This window comes from Sphaerodactylus townsendi, linkage group LG06 (assembly GCF_021028975.2).
Source record: "Sphaerodactylus townsendi isolate TG3544 linkage group LG06, MPM_Stown_v2.3, whole genome shotgun sequence".
Taxonomy (NCBI): Eukaryota; Metazoa; Chordata; class Lepidosauria; order Squamata; family Sphaerodactylidae; genus Sphaerodactylus; species Sphaerodactylus townsendi.
In genome coordinates, this window is record NC_059430.1 from 26,464,338 (window position 1) to 26,485,143 (window position 20,806).

General features: G+C 42.0%; 1 protein-coding gene across 15 annotated transcripts in view; it reads right to left on the reverse strand.

Annotated features, from left to right (window-relative positions):
• CAPRIN2 (caprin family member 2) overlaps window positions 1-20,806 on the reverse strand; it is a 47,510-nt gene that overhangs the window by 10,819 nt on the left and 15,885 nt on the right. For 11 of the 15 annotated variants that reach the window (XM_048500997.1, XM_048500994.1, XM_048500995.1 and 8 more), the window contains exons 6-13: window positions 20,550-20,632; window positions 18,753-18,917; window positions 17,929-17,972; window positions 14,728-15,375; window positions 12,825-12,938; window positions 2,645-2,776; window positions 2,342-2,429; window positions 1,129-1,184 (exon numbers count right to left, since the gene is read on the reverse strand). In XM_048500997.1, coding sequence (XP_048356954.1) covers window positions 1,129-1,184; window positions 2,342-2,429; window positions 2,645-2,776; window positions 12,825-12,938; window positions 14,728-15,375; window positions 17,929-17,972; window positions 18,753-18,917; window positions 20,550-20,632 — 1,330 coding nt within the window. The remainder of the gene's footprint in view (window positions 1-1,128; window positions 1,185-2,341; window positions 2,430-2,644; window positions 2,777-12,824; window positions 12,939-14,727; window positions 15,376-17,928; window positions 17,973-18,752; window positions 18,918-20,549; window positions 20,633-20,806) is intronic. The other 4 variants (XM_048500998.1, XM_048500996.1, XM_048501006.1 and 1 more) reach the window with 2 other exon arrangements.

Consider the following 20,806-nt stretch of genomic DNA (forward strand, 5'->3'; position numbering starts at 1 on the left):
GCAGGTACTCTCACGTCACCTCTGAGTTGAAGTGGTGGGTTTTAAAATGGGAATTCCTATAGCTTAAAAATGGAAGGTTCTTGAGTTCAGGTCATTTTCAAAGTACTGAATTTAGTCTCTGGGCCAAACTACATATTGGCCCACACCCAATTATGACATTATGTCTCAAGGGTGTTACATTGACCCATCCAATCTTCAGCTGCATGTTAATTAGGCATCAAGGGCCAGAAGAAATTCCATACTAGAGGAGTTTCCATACTGGCTGTAAAGCATAAATGCATACTAAAGATAAAGAATGTATGTTTAAGACTCAGATCGGTAGTATCAGAACCAACTCTTGATGGGCTGCTGGTGCAACCACATAGCCTACTCTGTGTATATCCTGACGGATGTAACCTCTGATTGATATGTAGAAGAGGTCTGTTTCTCCTCTCTTCTCTTGCCCCTTTGATGTTTATTGCTTGATGACGAATGCAGATAACTAGGCAAGACCCTGTGAAACATCCTGGCCTCGAGCAACAGGATATGTCCGTTGCACCACAGGTGGGAGGTTTTGCAGGTGGCATAACTTTCTTCCTTCCGCATCCTTGAGACACCTCAGCTCCTAAACAATTCTTTTCACATTCCCACTGGGGAAAAGGGAGGGGTGGTGGTTTGGGGATAAAATGGCCTATGAAAAGCCAGGTCTCCAGAACTGGCTTTCTCAAGCTAGGGACTACTGCCTAATATTGCTTTCCATAAACACTGCTATCAAGAGTCTGTTTATTGGCTTAAGGACTGAGACCTAACAAGCACACAGCTTAGGAACTGAAGTTTAATGCAATCTTATATGTTATACAATTATTGGTTACCAGACATCAAAGGACAAGTGATTACTTTAGGCAAGTCTCAAGGTTTGTGCTCCTTGCTGGGATTCATCTTCTCTTATCTCAACCTGCTTTCGAGACTCCACCCCAGTTTCTAGACTCCGCCCAGGCTACCTAGCAGACAAGACTCATTACATGCGTAAGGATAATGGCATGGCTTTTTAGATCCTGATCAGGATCTTGCTTTGTAGCCATTTAAAGCCATACTTCTATCGCAAGAAATGTTAGCTGTCCTCATACGACAAAACTGCTTTGTTCTTACCTGCACTGATTGCTCAGGGAAGTCATTTTGACTGGGAAGTTTTTGATCCTTACAAGCTACAAGACAGGAGAGAAAGACAGTTGCATCACACTTTCCAAACAGGTTAAGAGCTGTTCTGAGTTGGAATACACTATAATATTGTATGTCTGTCTTTACGTAATGGATAAAATAAGAATGCAGACATGAAGCCTCACATTTATAACAGTCCAATCCTACGCAGGTCTACTCAGAATCCTACTGGACTCTACTGAATGAAGTTGACCATTATGAAAGTATTCTTAGGATTGCAATGTTGACCCTTGGTCTAGAACAGGGGAAGGGAACCTGCGGCTCTCCAGATGTTCAGGAACTACAATTCCCATCAGCCCCTACCAGCATGGCCAATTGGCCATGCTGACAGAGGCTGATGGGAATTGTAGTTCCTGAACATCTGGAGAGCCGCAGGTTCCCTACCCCTGGTCTAGAAGCAACTAGCTACTAAAAGTTCCAAAAAATTTTTTAATGAAGACTAACAATTCAAAGATTTCTGTAATTTCTGTATTTCTGCATTTCTGTAAGCTGTTATGAATAGGCATTAAGCACTACTCTAGTACAAAACAAGATAATTCAGATTCAACTTTTTAAAGCTATACTAGTATGTAACTTTTGAAATAGTTTTAAGTAACCAAATGAGCATATTTCACTGCATTATTTCCAAATTCTACTGCATAAGTTAACACTAGTAGCTAAAGGTTTTAGGCAAATGAAACTCATATGTCATTAAATTTTTTGCTGAGTTACATTGTGAAAGACTGTTAAGCTCAGTCAAATAAAATGAAAGATAATTTCTGTAAATGTGTCAATAAGCCATATTTACTGTCAAAAATGGAAACAGCATCTTCGAACTATGTGTTACTTTTATAACTTTTATAACTTTTTATAACTGAATATTGCTCCAAATAACTTTCTTTTTCTAGAATGGCAGAACCTTAGAGCAGAGGACAGGCCTTACTTAATATATGCACATGTAAGGGAGCAAGAAGGGGAAAGATTCAGGGTTTGCTATTTTATTTTTTGATTTAACTGAAAATGTTCTTAACTGATATTGTATGTCACCTTGAACCATGAGGAAAGGTGGTATATATTTTTTAAATAAACAAGCAAACAAACATGAAATTAGATTACAAGAACTAGCAAACGCACCAGTATAAACCTGTCACCACTTACTACCTACCACTAGGATTGCCTGTAGAATCAATTGGAGGAGATTGTGATGAACCAACGGCACTTTGTGAGGGTTTATCAAAATCCAGGAGAGACTCCTTAAAGACAAAAATTTCACCGAACTGATGAAAATAGGCAAGAACTTATTGCAAGGCCAGCAATAAGGGGAACAATAAACTGAAGCAGTGTGTAAATTTCAGTGCAACAGATCTTTAAAATCCTTGAACTGGATTTTTTTTTACTATACACATGTTTAGTTAGGCTTCAGATCTGTATTCTTGAACGCCTCTAGTGTTAAGCTAAAGAAACATACTTGCATGAAGTTGTAGGTCCCTTGTATTTGACTGATTAGATCCTGTAGTTTTTCCCTTCTTAGAACTGGATCCTTTGGAAGACTCGAAGTAGAACAGAACTCGGCAGCTGGTTGATGTAGAGGCTTTGGCACCTAACAGAATGAAACATAAAGTACTAAGGTAAACACTAAACAAACTACTTCGAGTAGCTAAGCCTTCCAGCAGCACACATTTATCAAGACAGTGTTCTACGTATTAAATAGTTCAGGGATTAAACTGCAACAGAATTTTTTCACCTCTATATAAAATGCATTATAATTTACGTACTCAAATACACAAGGACAAGTAAAATACTATCAGGTTTTACTGTCAAGATCGTGAAATACACAGTGATCCACTCCTCTAGATACATTCCAGTTGAAAAGGCTGCTTTAAACAGTCAAGAATTCAGACATAACTTAGAAGCATATTTTGGAAATACTACGTTCCAAAACTGCCAGATGCTTAAAAGATACGCTCCAGAATCTGCACACACACTCTGCTTCCCCATCTAACTAGAATGCTTCTAGACCCATCTAACCACTTCCAAAAAGCGCAGCATTCCATGTGAAACAGCCCAACAGCATAGAAAGACCCAGTGTAATTTCTAGTGAACTTGAGCTACACCTGTCTCACTGAAAGAAAGAACCCCAGTGCTGAATGAATCAACAGCCACTTCCTGACCTTCATGTAGTGGAATGCTCCGGTCTGGTCCTAGTGCTTGACCTGTTTTCCAACCCTCCTCCTCCTCCCCGTTCCGATTATCCAGTGGGTTTTTTTAAGTTATTTTAAGCGCCACTTGTGTCAGAACCTTTATTCTGAGCCCTATTAAGCTCACTATCTTGATGAGAGCATTTTAGTGCCTCTTAAGACTATTAGCAGAACTTGCCTCTCCCGCGCAACAGTTTTAGTCATCAAGCTTTTTCCAGGACTTCAAAATTTTTGGAAATTATCTATTCATAATTCAAGACCTTGTTTTCCAAGGACACTAATGTACATTTCAACCATCTCAGATCACTGTCAAGTACTTGCTTTCAAAACAGCAGTCAATATGAAGACAGAAGTTCGATCTATCAAGACCCAAAATTCAACTGCGGCTAACTTGCATCTTTAAAATGAGATCTCACCATATTCATGTGAAAGAGGATGTGTGGTTTAACTTGCAAATGCCAGGAAGTCAGAATTAAGGCTGCTGAATCATGTCCAACTCTGAGGTCTTCTGCAGCCCCTCCAAATTGGTGATTTTCTAACCTGCTAGGTTCAGAACTCACTGCCACATGATGTAGTGATGGCAGTATCTCGGATGGGTTTTTGAAAGAGAGGTTGGAGAGATTTATGACTGTTACATATAATAGCAAAGTAGGGCCCCAAGTTTGGAGGCATTTTTCCTCTGATGAACAGAGGGTGGTCTGCAAGCAGATCAGGAGGGCGTCCTGCAGCACCGGCTGAAACTGGCCTCTGGGTGCATCCCACAGAAATTCCAGAAATAAGCCTGGCTCTGAAAAAAAGCACTGGAAAGACCCCACTCCGACCTGCACAAATCTTCAGCCCTTCCAATTTCACTCCCCACATTTTATACAGAGATCTCTCCCATTTATGAGTAAAGATGTCTTGGACCCAACTAAGCCATTCGACAACGGGGAACAAGCCCAGTAGAGCTCTATCCAATGGAAAGCCATCTTCTAAATCTGAAGAGTCACCATACCACCCTATTTCCCTTTAATAGGCTTTGGTCTTTTTCACCCATTTGAAAAAGTGGTTACAAGTTTAGTTACATACATTATACTGCCAACTGCATGGTATATTCACCAAAACCTGGGCTATATATGAATATTAAGGAGGTGAAAAGAAGGCAAATCTGTGTTTGCATTGCTAAATGGAAGACTTCACAATTATACCTCCCTGAAAAATCATTCGTATCCACCAAGAAATTCATCCCCTAACACCACACAGTGCAGGGAAAGCAATCTGCACATCTCTCAAATATTCACAGTCTTGTTTTTCATGGCAGGAATTGCCTCTAAATTAATTTTAGATTATCTTATAAGAACTTATTTTCTCAACTGAGAGGAGGTGGTGCTTAAAATGGCCTGGTTATTGCATCCCTCCTACAGGGAAATACTTTTCCTATAATGAGAGATTATGATGTGTAAGACTACTTGAGTATCCCAACTCTTTTAGCTAATCTCAGATTCAGGGGCAGGTGAGAACAGGAGATGGACAACAGTTATTCACTAATGAGTAAAAGATATTCTGCAAGAGGGCACACATTCTTTTACACAGCTGCATCAAGATGGCTTGCAAATAACAATGGAAGACAGGCCAAGTAATACCTGGTATTTTTCTGCTCATGCCCACCCTTTCATGGCCCCAATTATTTCCAGAGGCAAATTCACTTCTAACACAGGTGACAATCCCCAAATACTAAGAAAATTCACTCCGATTTTATGCCTTGTACTCAGTTGTTGATGCAGATGTTAGACCAAAACAACAAAGGAAGAAAGGGCCCAGATAGAAAAGGTGATAGAATGTAGCAGATGAGAATGAATTTGCTTCATAAAGAATTTGACAAAACTCCTGTCAACTTGCTGCTTTCGCCCTCTCCCATTCCTTTACAAGACTTGCCCCCACCCATATAACACATTTAGATACAGGTCTGGTTTCAGGTTCGGCTGATTTACTCAAGAGACTAAATCACTGACCATTTTAATATAGCCCAGATACAACAGGAATACAAGGGTAATAGTGAACACAGAATTTTGAGGCAAGCATTGTCTAGACCAGGGGTAGGGAACCTGCGGCTCTCCAGATGTTCAGGAACTACAATTCCCATCAGCCTTTGTCAGCATGGCCAATTGGCCATGCTGGTAGGGGCTGATGGGAATTGTAGTTCCTGAACATCTGGAGAGCCGCAGGTTCCCTACCCCTGGTCTAGACATTTCACCAGTTATACCTTTCACCAATAATTCAGTTAACTGCAACTGATCCCAGACCCTTGTACTCATGTTTTAAAAGTTCATCTATTGGGCAAATGGCCATGTCAGAAGACAGCCAGGGCACTGGGAAAGACAGATCTGCAATGTTTTCGATTCATAAAGAGGAAGCTATGTCTCAGTGGTAGCAGTTCACTGCACTCCCACCTTAAAAACTTTATGTATCTCCACTTAAGCTCAAAGTCGATCTTGGTTAAAATACAAAAATATTTTATATAACCGAATGCCAAATTGGGTCTCAAGAGCAGAATCACTCCAAATAAAGGAATATCATACAGAGGGGAACTGGCCCACATACAGAGAAACATTGAAATGGGAAAAAAATAAAGTTGAGTTAAGATCCAGAGAAGAAATTCTAAATTGTCATTGGTTCTCTTATCATCAACTAACAGAGATCTTTAAAAAAGATTTAGCAAATTATGGGTTTCAAAAAAACCCAAATGAATTTGATGATATCATTGGCAAAGGCAACAAAAAAATAATAAAAAGAATTTATACATTTCTACTGAAACTGAAAACTGAACAAGAAGTGGTGAAAGATACGATGATTAAATGGGCCAGAGATATAGGAAGATATAGGAAGAAACATCAATCTCGAAGAATGGGAAAATATCTGGAGAAGGAACAACAAATTCACTCTTTCAATGAATTTGAAAGAGAATTTCATAAAAATATTTAACAGATGGTACTACACACCAGAACGTTTATCAAAAATGAATAAACAGACAGAGGGGATATGTTGGAAATGTAGGAAAAAGAAGGGAACGCTAATCCACATATGGTGGAAATGTAATAAAATCAAAAAATTCTGGGAAAAGATAGCTAAGGAAATGGGGAAAATATTAAAAATTAAGATCAAAATGAAGCCAGAACTCTTTTTGTTGGGACTGATCAAAGACGCAAAAAATTTAAAATATGAAAACTTATTTCTTTACATGATTACTGCGGCTAGACTAGTGATAGCCAAATTATGGAAGAAGAAAGAAGTCCCTACGATGGTGAACTGGGAAGAAAAACTACAAGAAATAATGTCACTGGATAAACTGACCTGGAGGTTGAAGGATAAACCAGAGAAGTTTGAGGAGATATGGAAACCTTATTTTAAAAAATGAATGTTGGACTTCCTTGAACGGTTATGACAGTAGAAAAAATCAGCCTGACATAATAGAAAGAAAGAAATAAGAATCACATGGACATTGATACCCTTTCCCATAGAGCCACCCCAATAGTAAAGTTTTTTTGTATTATATTAAAAACAATAGTAAGATAGTTACTTATCATTAAAAAGATAAGAATATCATTTTAATTATCATTAAAAAGATAATAATGGGGAATCCTTAATTTTTATTTTCTAAATGGACTAGCTTAAAAACAGTACTAATGGTCTGCAACAACCAGAACATTTTTCTTTTTTGATAGATTGGGGACCTTTTGATTAAAAATAACAATTATGGAACAATAGTTTAATAATAACAGAAAAGACAGATGTAAGGTAGAGATGATAGGAAAATCGATAGGAACCTTATCCTCAATCTATTACCTTTTCAAAATGTTGTAGCCAAACCTGAAATGTTTTAATTAACTTTTTGATAATTATATAACGTTTGTTGTTGCTTTTATGTATGTGATTGTTTGTTTTGTTGTTTGTCATTATGTGAAATTCAATAAATATTATTCTTTTAAAAAAAAGTCGATCTTGCTACAACTCACCAAAACAACAACAACAACGACTTCTATAGAACTATGATTAGGACAGACATCTTTCAGTTGCAAAATACTGATTGTTACACAGTTACAGTTTAACCTTTAATGGCATAAATACTGATTGTTACACATGAACTGTTAGGACTTGACAGTTAGATCACCAAAATCTACTTGACAGCTTGGCTGATGCAATCCTCCACCTTTCACCTAGTTTCAGGTGGGTGATGCAACCATGACCAAGCACATCTAGTGTGATTGCATCACTGCTCCCTGATTGGTTGAATGTCTCTATATGTATGCACAGAACAGTTTGGTCTATGCGTGCTTTGGTTATACAGTTGCTGCGCTGCACTCTGTCAGACTGTTTTGTGACTTTGGAAACAAGGAATAAACCCTTCTGTTCTTTGAAGTGAACAACGCCTGGGTTCCTGTGTTTTCTTTACTTAACTGCTTCTGCTGTTACCACGACCGCTGCTGAGTGGATCCTTCTCAGGTTATGGGCCCAGCTCCTACGTGCTACTCGTGAGTAACAGTGAGTGTACTGCGTGCTGTGTGACTCAGCTATTGCCATGGCTTCCACTATGTCCGGCTTGCTGTTTGAGAGGCTGAATGAGCATAACTATGTGGCTTGGAGCCAGAAGATGCAGAGCTATCTCATTCGTGAGGACCTGTGGAATGTTATCTCTACCCCTCCAGCGGCCCCTACAGTTGCTGAGCGACGTGCAGATGAAAAAGCACGTGCGTCTATTGTACTAGCAGTGGAAAACTCACAGTTGGTTTATCTGCGAGAAGCTGAGACTGCAGCCAAGGCGTGGGCGGCTTTGAAAGGCATCTATCAGCGTGAGTCGGCTGGGGCAAAAGTCCTCCTCACAAGACAACTGTACAATCTCAAACTGAGGCTAGGAGGATCTGTGTTTGAGCATCTGAAGCAGATGCGTGAACTGTTTGCACAGCTCGCTGATCGAGGTTTACAGTTTGAAGACTCCCACAAAGTTTATCTGTTGCTTTCGTCGTTGGATAGCAGCTGGGACCAGTTGGTATGCAGTTTCCAGAGCGTTGCGGAGTCTACGCTGACTTTGGATTACGTCACTGCCAAGCTGCTAGACCACCAGAAGCAGAGGGACTACCAGCTCGAGAGCACGGCTGAGAAATCATCGCAGAGGGATTTTCCTGCTGATTCTGCCGTCCCTACTTCCTGTGCTGTGAAAAAATGTTTTTGTTGTGGGAATCCTGGCCATTTTGCACGGGCCTGTACAAATGCAAAAGTGGCGCAGAGGAAGAACAAGCCACCTTGGAAAGCGAGGGCTAACAGACAGGAATCACAAGCATCTACTTTCCTGGTAACAAGCAAGGAGAAGGACTCCAACTCACTATGGCTCATTGACTCTGCTTGTTCTGAGCATATAGTGAATAAGGAAAGTCTCCTTACTGACCACGTGCGCCAACCTGTTATTGACCACGTTTGTTTAGCTGATGGCACCGCAGCAAAGGTGCAACTACAAGGATCAGCATTTGTTCCTGCTCTAAATGGCTCTCTGAGTAATGTATATTTTGTGCCTTCATTTGAATTTTGTTTGTTAAGCGTTGTAAGATTGACAGCTGAGGGATATGTGGTGGAATTTAGTGGGCAGACCTGTTCTATTAAGAAACAAGGGAGAGTCTGTGCCACAGGTATACTGCAGAATAACCTTTATCAGCTAAGTAACAATGATGTAGGACAAAGCATGGCTAATGCAGTTAACAAACCTATGCATGATGACTGTATTCATTATATGCACCGTGTGCTAGGACATGCCAGTTTCAAAGTGCTAGGAAACATGTCCAGGTTGTGGTGGTTTGAAAGCCAAGTCCTGTCCTAATTATCTTGATTGTACTGTGTGCAGTAAGGCCAAAGTAAAGGCATTTCCTTCTACAAGGGAAAAGCACCAGACAGTCAGATAGGCCATTTGGTTTAATTCATGCAGACCTTTCTGGACCATTTCAACCCAGTCAGGGGCATGCAAAGTACCACATGGTTTGGTGGATGACTATAGCAGGTTCACCTATAGTCTTTTCCTGAAATCCAAAGCTGAGGCTTACCCAAGGTTTAAAGAGTGGGTGGCAATGGTGGAAAGACAGTTTTCACATAAAGTGGCTTGCCTCCAAGCGGACAGAAGGAGGTGAGTTCCTGGGTTCTGGGTTCCAGAACTGGTTGAGAAAGAAAGGCATACGTCACAGAAAGACCAACCCTTTCTCTCCTTTTGAAAACGGGGTTGCTGAGAGGAAATTTGGGGTTCTACATACTATAAAACGCTGTTTGCTTCTGGATGCCAACATGCCTGAACATTTTTGGGCTGAGGCTGTGAACACTGCCACATACTTGACCAACAGAGTATGGTCTTCTAGTGTGAACCAGACTCCTTATTTTTTGCTGTACCAGAAAGATCCATCTCTGGATCATTTGCATATCTTTGTCAGTTATGCCAATGTGCTGAGTACCTGACGCCCAAAGGCGGAAGGGGGATCAGAGGTGGGTGAGATTGAGGTTTCTTGGTTATGAATCTGGGACAAAAGGTTTTCGTTTTGCACATTCCTATGGGAAGGTTGTGATCTCTCGAAGTGCAAACTTTGAAAAGCATGCAGGATGGGAAACTATCCATGCTAATACAGAGGTTTTGCTACCTTTCACTCAGCATGAAGGGGTTAACAGAACTGCCAGGCAGCAGCCTGCAGCAGCTCAAGGTCAACCAACTGCTTCTAGTAGTGGCAAGCGTCCAAGGAAGAAAGCTGAGAAGGGGGAAGGGCTGCAAGACAGTGACACTAGCAGTAGTGAAGAAGATGAGAAACAAATTAAGGTACCTCGTACCTCTGATAGGTCTACAAAAGGGATACCTCCCGACAGGTATGGGTTTTCTCAAAACGTCTATGTTTGTCAAGCACAGGTATCAGAGCCAAGCTCCTATAAAGAGATGTTAAAGCTACCGCCAGCTGAAATAGAGCTCTGGCGTGAAGCTATGGCTGAGGAGTATAAAACCTTAGTGCAACAACAGGTGTTTACCAAGACTGTTTTGCCAGAAGGAGAGGAGGCAATTGGGTCAAAGTGGGTGTTTCGGAGGAAAGAGTTGCCAAATGGTACTCAAAGGTATAAAGCAAGTCTTGTACGCCCAGGGGTTTGTACAAGACCGTTTGCTGAATTATGACCAGACCTATTCTCCCACGGCACGACCTGAGTCTTTGAGAGCTATGCTTGCATTAGCTAGTAAGAAAGGCTTTATGGTGAAGCATTATGACTTCCAGTGTGCTTTTTTTAAATGCTAAATTGAAGGAAGCAATTTATCTGAAGCCTGCACCAGGGTATGAAGAAGCAGACCCAAATACTGTTTATCTTTGCATCGTTCTTTGTATGGTTTAAAACAAGCTGGTGCTAACTGGTATAATGAACTGAACAGTACATTGCTTAAACTGGGGTTTAAGAAGTCTGTTGCTGATGCATGTTTATATATCAGGGGAACTAAAAAGAATCAAGAGGTCATTCTTCTTTATGTTGATGACATATGTGTGTGTGCAAGATCTAAACAACAATTTGACAAATTGTACAAACAACTCAGTGACATGTATGTTCTAAAGGACTTAGGTTTTATCAAACATTACTTGGGTATTGATGTCATATCTACACCAAAGCAAGGTTATCTCCTGAGTCAGAAGAACAAAATAAATGAATTGGTGCGCAAGACTAGATTGTCAAAGGCAAGGGTTGCCACAACACCAATGTCCCTAGACTTTCAGAAAGTTAATGAAAGTGAGGAGTTCAGCAATCCTGAACTGTACAAATCTGTTGTAGGTAGTCTCCTACATATATCTAACTGGACACGCCCAGATATAGCGTTTGCTGTTAGTGCGCTAAGCAGAAAAGCTAGCAAGCCCAGCAAACATGATTGGGAGGGTGTTAAACGTGTGGTTAGGTACTTAAAAGGAACTGCTGATCATGGTTTACTGATCCAGTCCATAAAGCACAGAGTTGCGTGCTATTGCAGATAGTTCATTTGCAGACTGTGGTGACAGGAAGTCCTGTACTGGTTTTGTCATTCAGTATGGTGATGTAGCTATCACCTGGTGTTCTAGAAAACAGACCACAATCAGCCTGTCCACTTCTGAGGCTGAGTTCTGCGCATTGTCTGAAACATGTTCAGAGCTACTTTGGGTTGAGACACTGCTAACTGAGTTAGGTGAATCCATAAAGAAGCCTATAACCGTGTTTGATGATTCACAGACCTGCATCGCATTAGCAGAGACTGCAAACATGAAGACAAGAACTAAGTACATAGGAGTAAAGTACCAGAATGTTAGAGAGCTAGTACAGAATGGAACTATTCAACTTGCCTATGTTGAGACAGAGCGAAATGTTGCTGATGTGTTTACTAAAGCTGTGTCACAGAATAAGCATCAGACAATGTTAGAACAGCTGAAAGTAATAAAGGTGCTGTCATAGTAGTTTTGGGAAGGGGTGTTAGGACTTGACAGTTAGATCACCAAAATCTACTTGACAGCTTGGCTGATGCAATCCTCCACCTTTCACCTAGTTTCAGGTGGGTGATGCAACCATGACCAAGCACATCTAGTGTGATTGCATCACTGCTCCCTGATTGGTTGAATGTCTCTATATGTATGCACAGAACAGTTTGGTCTATGCGTGCTTTGGTTATACAGTTGCTGCGCTGCACTCTGTCAGACTGTTTTGTGACTTTGGAAACAAGGAATAAACCCTTCTGTTCTTTGAAGTGAACAACGCCTGGGTTCCTGTGTTTTCTTTACTTAACTGCTTCTGCTGTTACCACGACCGCTGCTGAGTGGATCCTTCTCATGAACCTGCTTTATACAGAATCTGACCAATGATCGGTGAAGGTCAGGACTGTCCATTCTGACAGGCATTCTCTCTCTCTCCAAGGTCTCTGGTGAATGTCTTTCACATCACCTACTACCTGATCCTTACAATCAGAGATGCTGTGGCTCAAACCTGCATGCAAAGAAAATTCTCTGCCACTGAGCCCTGGCCCTTCTCCTGTTAACAGGGGACTGACCTTTAAGCACATACACAAGTCACTTAGCCCTTCACAGCATGCTAAGTCTGGAATGGCAGGTCATTCAAATTGCAACAAGTGTTTTAAAATTAATGTTCTGACCATAAATGACTCCAGATTATATACTATTCTGTACAGTATTTTTGGCTGGAGACTTAGGCCATCCTTGCAGCAACTTAAACACTTCAAGCCCACCAGCAAATAAAGGGAAATGAAATTTGAAATTAATGGCTACATTCTAATCACCACAATGTCACAGTCATCAAAAGGGCAGCTGAAGTTAACCCTCTTCTGCTACATTGCTTGTCCCCTATGAAGAGGGGGGGGAAAGGAGAAACAGTTCTAGCCGCTTAGATTAAACGTTCTAAACGTTTACTGATTGCTCCAGTATGATTTGACTAGCACACCTGCACGATGCTTGGAATGCTCCTAGGTAGTTTACAGGATTCCCCAACTGACTGAAGGCTCTCTCTTTTCCTTACAGCATCACCTTCTCCACTTACTCCATCTGTTTTTCCATCCTACATAAAAGAAGAATTCCATTTATTAGAACGGCGATCCAGCAAGCCTTAGAAGGCAAAATTTACCTGCAATGATGGCACTAATGCAAACAATTTGTACCAGTGTGAAAATGCCCTGAGGTTGCTTACGGGCTAGATCAGGCCGCCACCAGTGGGAAAACTGTGCTAGTTTTGAGGAAAATATACCAGTGGAGAGCTACAGAAGTGCCACCAAATCAGCTTACTTTGGGAGACCTCATCACACCCAGTGATATTTTACTTTACCCACTTGGTTCATGTCGCATTCAGGCTTTGGTTTGCGCTCTCGTCTCTAAGGGAAATAATGGGGGGAGGAGATGTTTTACCAGATCATGTGTAGAGACTAGGCATACCAAGAAAGCCAGCCTCTGGCACTACACTATATCCACAACTTCCCTGCCTGATCTCCGATACCATGAGAAGGCACCAAGGTTAGGCATGATTAACACCAGCTATCTTCTGGGGGGGCGGGGGGGGGGGGAACCCAATGTAATGTTTGGGACTCAAGAGAACCCACCATGAGAGATGAGGCCTTCTTGCTGAATTACTGAATCTTAACAGCAAAAAAAAGACAAATAATCAAGTATACGAATGTTGACAGCACATTCAAAGCAGTGCATTTTTCATCAGTGAAGTCAGGGTTGGAAGACACCAGTTAAGAGATGGGTAATCTCCCGAACTTATCAAGCATCCCTGTACTGTGGCAATCTAGCATTTCTCCATTCCCTCATCTGATCTCCAGTGTGAATATGTAAGTTTGACTACTGAAGAACCTGGCTGGAACAGGGGGAAACGCCTACCAACTAGAGGTCTTCCAATATGGTTTTCAAAATCTGAAATTGATTTCTTAGACTAACCAGTGACACTGAGCTCTGTTCACCCACCCCCCAAAAACGGTGCTGTTAAAAAATGGCCTTGAACAAGGTTCTGATAACTGGGAACAATTTTTACCCTTATAAACTGGAAGCCCTGGGGTTTATTATTGCAGAACCAGTACTGACCAACCTTATTTTCAGTTTGAAGGTAGGTGCATATTTCCCCCTAGCTAATACCTCAGGGAGGACCCACTGGATAAGTCAGCCTTCACTAACTTCCATTTTCAAATACTGGATGTGTTAAACTTAATGTATTGTTGAAGGCTTTCATGGCCGAAATCACTTGGATGTTGTGGGTTTTCCAGATAGTATACCAGTGTTTGTGGATTAGGGACTTCTTGTCTGGACTTTCCTAGAGGGTTAGACGGGGAAATGGAGTTTCCGCAGTTCTTACTCTAAATATGGGAATGCCACAGGGCTGTGTGTTGAGTCCTTTATTGTTCACCCTTTATATATATGATTGTACTCCTGTCTATCATAGTAACACCATTATCAAATTTGCCGATGACACAACGGTGGTGGGGCTCATCTCTGGAGGGGATGAGTCTGCCTATTGGAGTGAGGTGGACCGATTGCTCTCATGGTGCAGGGAAAATAACCTGGTTCTTAATACCAACAAGACAAAGGAGCTTATAGTGGACTATAGAAGGAATAGCTCAGAAATTCAGCCCTTGACTATAAATGGAGATCAAGTAGAGAGTTAAATTTAATTTAAACTGTATTTTCATTGTTTAAATATTTTAATATATTTATGCTTGCCACCTTCGTACCCTGACTGGCTGGAAAGGGTCATAAACTACTTTAAATGAAAAAAAAACTGAGAGAATTGCCTGGTTACTTATGCTACTTATAGAACTGTAAGCTTTCATAAAATACTACTGCTTCTATCCACTCACTTCTTTGGGTTCCAAATCAGACTTTTTTGGCCCAGATGGCTCCTTTGGCAAAAGATTCGTGGCTCCCCAGGCCTTGGGATGATTCGATAAAAGCTGAATTTGCTGGGGCTCCTCAGGGGTGACCCAAGTCTTTGGGGACTGTGTTTTCGATTCCATCTCCTCCCCTATGTGGGCTACCCAGGGCTTTCCAGGGCTCTGTTTCTTCTGCACCACCTCTTCTCTAACAGCCCAAGGCTTCACAGGCTCCACCTTCGGGACAGTTTCCTCCCTTGTCTGACTAACCCACGTTTTGGTCAACTCCTGCTTCTGCTCCAACTCCTCTTTAGCTTTGGTCGTCCAAAGTTTGGGAGGATCTTGCTGATCCTTGACCCGTGCTACCCAAGGGACGGAAACTTCCCGCCTGTGATCTTCTTCTTTAACTTCCCAAGGTCTTGAAACCTCTTGCTTCTTCCCTTGCTGCCTTGCTGATTCCAAAGGCTTTAGAGATTCTTGTTTTTGCTTCTTCTGCTCCTGCTCCTCCATATCGACAAGCGTTTCCCAAGACCTGGGAAGATCTGTCTTTTTACTTTGTTCCATTTCCCAAACTTTCAGTTCTTCAGACTTCTTGGCAGAATAGTCAGATTCACACAAGTAGCGCCTATTGAGAAACTACACAGACCAAAGAAACTTAATGGCTCACTAGCAAACCCCGCCCCCCCCCCCCCACTTTTAGTACCATTTGAGCTAAATTTTCAGTCATGCCAGCAAGTGCAACCTTTAATCCCAGCAGTTCCCTGGGAAGCCAAGTGAAGTTTATCAATGAGGGGTCACACAAGTGTTGCCATATAAAGCTGCAAATTACAGCTTGATCCTTGCATGATTCACTTGCAAAATCGATTCACAATGACCTACCTTCTGCTGTCACGTTCATGCAGGCTAGTCCCCATCTAGATCATGCTTACTATTGCTGGCAGGACCGGCAACAATAGAAGCGCCAGCATTACTGATCATAGCTAATGAGATTTTATGAGGCGCGTGGACACATGAGGCCGCCTTAAACTGAATGAAACCCTCGGCCCATCAAAGCCAGCATTGTCTACTCAGACTGGCAGCGGCGCTCCAAGGTCTCGGGATGAAGGCCTTTCACATCACCTCATCCTTTGAAACCAGAGAGGCTGGGGATTGACCCTGAGCCCTTCCGTACGCCAAGTAAGCGTTCTACCACTGAGCCACGGGTCCTCCAAGTCAGAAATGGAGGTGCTGTAACCCCATTAATATCACTCTCCCCCGCCAGATCTTTAATCATTAGTCAGAAAAGGCTCTTCCTTTTCCTCCTACGTACACCAGCGTATTTAAGGTTGCTAGCTGAAGTGGAGTCTGTTTGGACAGTAATGCTGAAAATAAATTCTCATTCATAGAGCAGCTCAATATTTCAGTGCCCTCCACTTTGTCCGACGGACAGTGAGTGAGCATAAGTGCTTTGAACCCTGGCAGTTCCTTTCCTGACATATTCTTTCGCCACAAAAGTCAGACAGACAATTATTGAAGCCTCGCCACCAAGGAACAACCTAACTTCCCACAGCAAAGCCTGTTCTCCACTTTTGCATTTGCAAAGATAACCCGGACCCTGAAAGGGATGGGGAGCATTCTTCCTGCCTGCCAGTTCTCCCTGGACTCCCAGGAAAGAGGACCAAAGACAACAAGCACAGCACACAAGAGTCAGTGCCAGCATACCCTGAGGTGGGGCAGCTGCCAAGGCCAAGGGCTTTTATCAGGACCTCCTGCCACCCATTAGCATACCCTTCCCCTTACTCACCTGCTGGCCAATCCTCCTGCCACCTGCCTCCCCACCTGCACATGCTGCTCACTACCACCAAGCAAAGGTACATGGCAGTGCAGCCCTCAGCCAGCTCTGCCTGTCAGTGCCGTGAAAGAGTATGCGTGGGGTGAACATGAGTTGTGGTGCAGGCAACAAGAAGGCTCACAAGTAAGTGACCTGGTAGTAAAAGGTGCATGCCTGGGCAATGGGAGAGGCCACATAGGCGGGAAAGGGATGGGGCAGCAAACAGGAAAGGGGGGCCTGAGAACTCTTAGCCGTGGGGGGCACCATAACCTGAAGGGGAGGTCACCCCTTCTGTCAGATCCAAGTTTTACCATTAAAGAGCCAGAGGGAGCTATGTGTAAGGACTCCCCATTGACACATCTGGTCAGATTAGGTGTTTGGGGAGCAGGCAGGTGGATGCAGGAAAGCTTCCTCTATTCTAGCTTGCATTAGAAGGCTTGCAAGAGAAGCAAACTGTGTAGCACATGCCTATCCATTAGCCACATGTGTCAAGCTTGCGGCCCTCCAGATGTTATGGACTACAGTTCCCATCATCCCCTGCCAGCATGATGCTGGAAGGGGATGATGGGAGCTGGAAGGGGGCAGCGAGTTTGGCACCTATCCATTAGACAAACTAGGAGAGAGGAACAATCTAAACGAAGATATTTTCTAAGTTTTGCAAAAGTATTTATTTCTATATGACAATGCTGAAGTCCACACATCCAAGAGACTAAAGACTTTTCTGCTCATTACAATATCATAGGGAGTGAGGAAACCAGGAGTAAACTGGAAACAGAAACTAAAAATTAATATATGCTTAGAAGCCTCAGGAGGCAGAACTAAGCTGCTGTATCTAAGTGGGATATAAGATACACTTTTTAAGTTTCACGTAGTCCAATCAATTTTAAGTATATACTTAGCATTAAATGTATAGTGTAGTAGATTAATCTCAGGTTTTCAGAAAGCATTGCATAAGTTTTATTTTTCCCACCAAAACTAGAAAAATCTTCCATTATTTCAGAAATTTATATTTATATGTATATAGATTGCTATAATTTCATCATTTACTTCTCTATAGCTTTGATGTCATGCCAGTTTTCACCATTAAGCTATCTTACATGATATGGTATGGCCAGGAATAATTACTTCCAAGGAAACATTAAAATGGTTATATCCACAAAGTTGAGTCCTTGAAACCTATAACTTCCTCAAAACCAAGGAGAAAGCGTCCACTCCGAAGGTCATCAATACTTAAAATCACATTTAGTAAAATGGCCTTTGATGGAGCGATCAGGTAGAATTTGCCAGAGGAAAAAAAAAATACTACGCTGACCACTATGACAAGGTGACAAGTTGCTATTTACACTTCATCTATTGAATCAAGTCCTTTTGTAACTTACCTCTTGAGACTGTATCTCAGACTGAGCACAATCCATCTGAGGTTCTAAGAAAAATAATAAAGCAGTTTCAATTCAAGCTGAGGCATGCCATAAAGTCTTGAGCAGAATAAGCATTCCCAACACTAATACCAGACCAGATCTAAACATTCATAGAAGAATATATCCTAAAGAGTTCTCTTTTAGGCAGGTGACCTAACTGTTACTTCATGGACCTTTGTAACCTTTAAACGTCTAGTACAGGGGTCAGCAACCTTTAACACCCAAAGAGCCATTTGGACCCATTTTCCACAGAAAAGAAAACACTTGGAGCCGCAACTACTTTTTGACAATTAAAATGAAGATAACACTATATATATTGCCTTTACACTTTGTAGAAACAATTATAGTGTGTTATGAAATCCATGAAGTGCTACATCACCATCATCAGCCAATCAGGCAGCTGGGACAGGAAAGCCAGAAGTGGGATAGCTGTCTAGGGCTGTGCCTCTCTAGGAACAGGAACTCTTTCCCATTAACCCTTAGGGCAACCCCAAAGGAGGCTGAGAGGACCCAAGCCATGCGGAGCCGCAGTACAAGGACAAAAGAGCCGCATGCGGCTCTGGAGCCGCAGGTTGCAGACCCCTGGTCTAGTATCACAGCAGGAGGCTACCAACCTAACTTTTTGGATTATGACCAAAGATATTTAACAACAGTGCCTGAAATTCGTCAAGACGAGTACTGATTTAGTGAGGGAAAGCTGCAGAATACTAGTGGTAAAAAGCACGCGAGATTCTGTAAGGCTGGAGTTAGCCATTGTTCACTTAATAGTAGAATTTAGAGGTTACCTAGTTCTTTGACAAACTCTGCTTTGGATAACTGTCTTGTTCTTTCAGGTCTTCCAGGTATTTCTTCTTTCAGTTCTTCTTTTTCGGGTGCATTACAAGGAGCGGGGATGTTTTCAAAGTAACCAGAATCTAGCAGCTTAGACAGCAGGTGCTTCAGGTGCTTATCTGAAGGAAAGGGGTCACATGTTAGGCAAGTTCAGTGGTTAAAAAGAGTTTTTAAAAGCTCTGTCCAAATGGCAACAAAAGCAATCATAACTGATGCCCTCCCGATCAGGAACACCCCAGCTGCCCTGCAGTAGTAAAAAGTAATGCAGTATTGCTATACAAAGGTGAAAAAGCCGCCAGGGAGTTATACCACCATGACCCAAGCAAGAGCGACTCAGTCACCTTTTTGTTCCATTCCTCCTCATCTTTTAAATCTAGCTTCAGAGCAGAATTCATGACTTATACTCTTTGATTTACAGAACCCATGAACAGAATTACGTACGGCATTTTGTTTGCTGATTGCTATTTAGTGAATTCCTGTGGAAAGCTCTAAACATAAATTGCAACTAATGATAGACATGTCTTCTGCATTGGTATAGAGCATTCTGGAAAGCCCATCCAAAATGATATTTTTAATTTTAAGCAAACCTTATTTTTAGGAGATTCAAGAGATATAGGTGAGATGTCTTGGCTGGAGCCACAAACCATAAATGTGAATACAGGCTAGTATTAAAAGCATTAGAGCACAGGTGTCAAACTTGCAGCCCTCCAGATGTTCATGAACTACAATTCCCATCACCCCTTGCCAGTATAGACAATGCTCATGTTGGGAGGGGCTGATGGGAATTGTAGTTCAAGAACATCTGGAGGGCCATGAGTTTGACATCCCTGCTAGAGAGTCAGAGGCGTAGCTCCAAGGTGAAGGGGGGGTTGCGACGCACCGAGGGGCACCCCTGTTGGGGTGTGGCAAGGGCCTTCCGGGGCAGGACGGGGGTGGAGGATGCACCAGTGCACCGGGCGCTTTCCCCCCTTGCTACGCCTCAGTAGAGAGTTCATAGAAGTTTAGAAAGTAAGGGCAACTGGAGGGTGTGTCACAGATCTAAAGGAGAAATAGTTGTATTAAAAATGCCCTGACAAAGCCACACACTTAGACAAGGCACAGAAAAGATCATTACTACAGAAGGTACTCCACCCAATATGAGAACATGCTCCAAGCTATATTCAGATAGGTATTTTATCTTGTTCATGCTCAATGGCCATACATCAACAACTTTCTCCCAAGAAAATCATCTACCAGATGTTAAAACTAGCAAATGTAAGGATTCCTAAAGCATTCTATAGCTTTGACACTATCACAGAGAGAAACACATCTCACTGTGACATACTTCTGAAGGTGTCAGCCATGATACAAAACATTAGGAGCAAAAACTACCAGACCACAGCTGAACAGGCCTGAAAAGCCCACAACAGACATTTTGGCAAGTTAGTTCTTAAATATTCACAACATAATAATGGCTGGATTAGGGATGCAAACAAAATACACCACTATGGCTTGCAACTATAGCTGCAGTTGAGTACATTCCTTTGCCTGAAGGCTTCATAATTAGTAGGGCAAGATGTGCCCTATTTAGTCAACAGCAAACACTACACTTGAAATAGGACTTATAAGGGGTTACAGTTTCTTAAACAGAACAAGAGTTGTTATCCCAGCCTTGTGATGCAGTAGTTTATTTTCAGCAATATTAGGTTAGATGCTGAAATAGCAAACCCGAAGAAAATACGGAGGAGTCTTTTATGCAGACGAATACTTACAAGTTGTCCCAACCACTGTTTTTTCACTGCCTTCTAGCAGGTCCCAGAAGTAGAGTGAAGATTGTTCCATTTGGTCTTCAACACTTAAAAGCCAAAACACAGTGCCATTTGAAACAGATTTCAGACCAGTTCAAAAACAGCTGATCTGATGGTATAGCAATGGCAAAGTACCATCAACACCATTTTCCCCCATAAAAGTTGTCCAAAAGAATTCTACGCATGAGTAGTAGCATCCTGTATCTACTTACGCTTCAGAA